This window comes from Melopsittacus undulatus, chromosome 8, assembly GCF_012275295.1.
Source record: "Melopsittacus undulatus isolate bMelUnd1 chromosome 8, bMelUnd1.mat.Z, whole genome shotgun sequence".
NCBI classification, from domain to species: Eukaryota; Metazoa; Chordata; class Aves; order Psittaciformes; family Psittaculidae; genus Melopsittacus; species Melopsittacus undulatus.
The window spans coordinates 43586988-43590304 of NC_047534.1; the positions used below are offsets into that span (position 1 = coordinate 43586988).

Below are 3317 nucleotides of genomic sequence, written 5' to 3' on the forward strand. Positions count from 1 at the left end.
TCATCTATGCTATCAGTTGGACCTTGTTTAGCTAGAGTTCTGGGTTTTATAGGGAGCAAGAGCAACTTTAACTAGGATTAGGTCAACTAGGGAAGGATAAATCTTAATTATGCTGCAAGACAGTCAATATTTTTATATAAAATTGCTGATCTTTATTTATAAAGGGTGCACAAGCTGCTGTTGATAAGCAGTAACTCCTGGGCTGTCTGTTGTGTAGCTTCACCTTTAGATCTGAAGTACATTTGTTTGAAAAACTGCTTGTGGCTTGAAGGCCGGGTACAGTTTACCTTACTTACAAGTAGTTCCTTTCAAAATGATAGTGCTGCATCAATGAATAGGACTAACAATTTGTCATGAAACTGCAAACCTTTTGGGGTAGCGTCTTCATTCCCTTTTTACTGTTGTAAAGAGCTATGTACACCTATGACAAAGTCAGGTCAGAGTTTTCCTTTAAATTCTTACTCAGTTAATTTCTGACAACTTTATAGACATCCTGAATAACATACAGACTTAACAGTTTTTCATATATTACACATAATGTCAGCTGAAACGAATGAGACGTGTGTGTGCTGTGGACAGTTTGAATAACCTGCAGCTAGTAATATATTTGGTAAATTTTTTATAAGTGTAATTTGTTTATGAATTCTTCAATCCAAGTTATTTGTTGAGAAATGTAATATTTTAACTCTTTGTTAGAAGGTGCTGAATAGAGGTTGCTTGAATTTACCAAAAAATTTCCTTGATATAATTTTCATGACATTTCATTAACATTCATATTCAAAAGACATAAGTACATTATGAAACTTGAATAAAATGTTGTGTATTTAATTTCTGTTTTATGCTCTGGGGAATCTCTTGAGATCCTACTTTTCTACACCATTAAAAATCCAGAGAATCTCATTCATGTAGCAAAAAGCAGAGCTTACTGTCAAAAAGCTGCTTTTGTGTTACTTTTTGTCAGTAAATAGTGCACTGAACAATGCTGAAGAAATATGCTGCTTATTGATGCTTGTCACTCAATATATATTGCTTATGCAAGACAATGAGAGATCCACTGATACTAATGAAAAACACTGCCTTGCTATGAAATTGAAAGACATTCATGCTTTTCTCATGTATGTTTTCTCAGGTAGTTTTCCATACATCTCTCCTGTCCTATTTCATCTACAGATGCTACTTTATTTTAAAATGGTATTATATCTTTTAGAGTTCCTTTAGGCAGTGGAAAGTAATGGGGTATCTTCTGAAATAATTTAAAGGAATACCACTTGGTTGATAAATATATACTTCAGTGTGTGTTTTTTTTCTAAGGTTTATGAGACTTTGATGTTCTTACTTGTCTATATTCTGTTATTATACCATCAGTAAGCTGTTTGGGAACTGCATACATTGTACTATAAAATATACATGTTGGTACAGGTCAGTGCAAATGTATACTGCTCAGTTTCTTAACAAACTTCTAAATACACATGGGTGTAGGGTGTTAAGAGGAATGAAAGTATGTTTGTCTTCATTTCTTAGAGTCTGAGTGTTATCTCAGAGGCTGGGGCATGAACTGTTAAGCAGCTTGTAACAGTTTATTACTGTCCTTTTACATACAGATGCAGGAGCTGATATGTGTGATAGAGGATAATATACAAAATGTGAGATTTGACTCTAGATCCTTTCAGTTGGTGTAATGTCCTGATGAAAAGAGCCTGAAGTCTGTAAACCAGTAGTCAAAACGAGAATGAAAAATCAGTCATTAAAAATCCTCTCACAGTATCCCACAGTTTAACCTGTAAATCAGCAGACCACATTGTCAAAAAATAACCAGACTAAACCAAAATTTCTTTTTTAAAAAAAGTATTTACATATGTAAAAATCTTAGCATCTAAGATGTTTCTTGCTGGACATGTCATTCCAAATTCTGTGCATTTCTTCTGGTGTTATCTGGTGCACTGTGATCACCCTGCGGTACCTGCACAAGCTGTAGGCCATTTTCCAGTGATTGAAGCCACTGTTTTGGAAAGGGTGAATGCCCAGCTTCCGAAGACAGAGTCCGACATACACATCTTCAAGGTGAAGAAGTCTGGTATGAAGGGAGGTTTTGTAAATCAGTTCTGCTACATCAGCTGAAAAAATGTAGCCTGTACCTGAACAGAAGGGTGGGTAATTGCTGTCGGGATACAAATCTCTCGGCATATACCACTTACTGCGAACATCTCTTATTGGCCCTCCATTTATAACGTAACCAGTGAAGTACCTTCTCCTTGGCTTGGTGTTAGGTTTGAGCAGCTTATAAATAAGATTATCCATATTTACAAAAATATCACTGTCTGTCTTCATAACGTACTTTGCTTTTGAACAAAATGTTGCTACCCACCTCATCCCCATCAATGTTTTCAGAGTGAGGTTATGATAAGAGTCAATAAAATCCTCCACAATAATGTCATGAAAAATTTGGCTTTCTTGCTCTACCATTTGATTTAACACTGGATCTGTGTTTTTCCCAAGAAGAAATAGTGTAGCAATTTTGATTCCTTTAAAGTTGTTTTCATCTCCCCACGTTTCTCGAATGGCTTGCCTTGCATCAAACTCTTTGTGAGTTGTGCTGATAAGAATGACCAAGAAAGGGATGCTCTTCTCACATTTGTTGGGTTCATTGATAAGAAACTCAAAGGAATGAGGATTTATGGGTCGAGTTCTTATGTTGCCAAAGGAAACATTTTTTCTGGCTATGGTTATGCTACTGACCTGTCTGTGGCCAGTGTAGGAAGAAGTAGGGCGAGTTATACTTAAGTACCAGAGAGCACTTGCCCAGCAAACTACTGTCAAGACGTATAAGCATGAGACCTTTGAAGCCATTGTTCCTCTAGCTCCTCTATTCCTCCATGCAATGAATAAATAGCCTTTGTATCAGGAGTGCACCTGTGTCCCAGGAAGGCAGCATATTATTAATGAAACTTGAAAGTTCGATATAGGAAAGTGACTCTGTAATCATTCATGGATCTCAAATAGGAGCTATTAACTGTGGTGGTACTCAGCTTTTCTTCTTTTACTAGCAGCGGCTTCCATTTCTTGGAATTTTCTGTTATTTCTGAAAAATATAAAGAAAAAATTTCCATTGCTAGATCATAAAAGCCAACAGCAAGAAAAATTAGTTTAAATATGATTGGACATTAATAAGCTAAATGTCTTAATGCACTTCTTGGCTATCCTGCTTTTAATCTCATTAGGTACCACGGTGAAAGATAGTGCAACTAGAATATAGCAGTACAACATGAAGTCATGCTTTTATGATTGATAATTTCTCATAGATTATAAAAGAAGTATAG

At 35.8% G+C, this 3317-nt stretch overlaps 1 protein-coding gene across 1 annotated transcript; it reads right to left on the reverse strand.

Annotated features, from left to right (window-relative positions):
* Positions 1 to 1866: 1866 nt before the first annotated feature.
* On the reverse strand, positions 1867 to 2847 carry B3GALT1 (beta-1,3-galactosyltransferase 1). The gene has a single exon (XM_005152628.3). It carries the CDS (start codon positions 2845 to 2847, stop codon positions 1867 to 1869), a length of 981 nt encoding a protein of 326 aa, XP_005152685.1.
* Positions 2848 to 3317: the final 470 nt, after the last annotated feature.

What these genes read in the sequence shown, in the direction of transcription:
- B3GALT1 (XM_005152628.3), bottom strand. Translation starts at nt 2,847, where the DNA reads ATGGCTTCAAAGGTCTCATGCTTATACGTCTTGACAGTAGTTTGCTGG.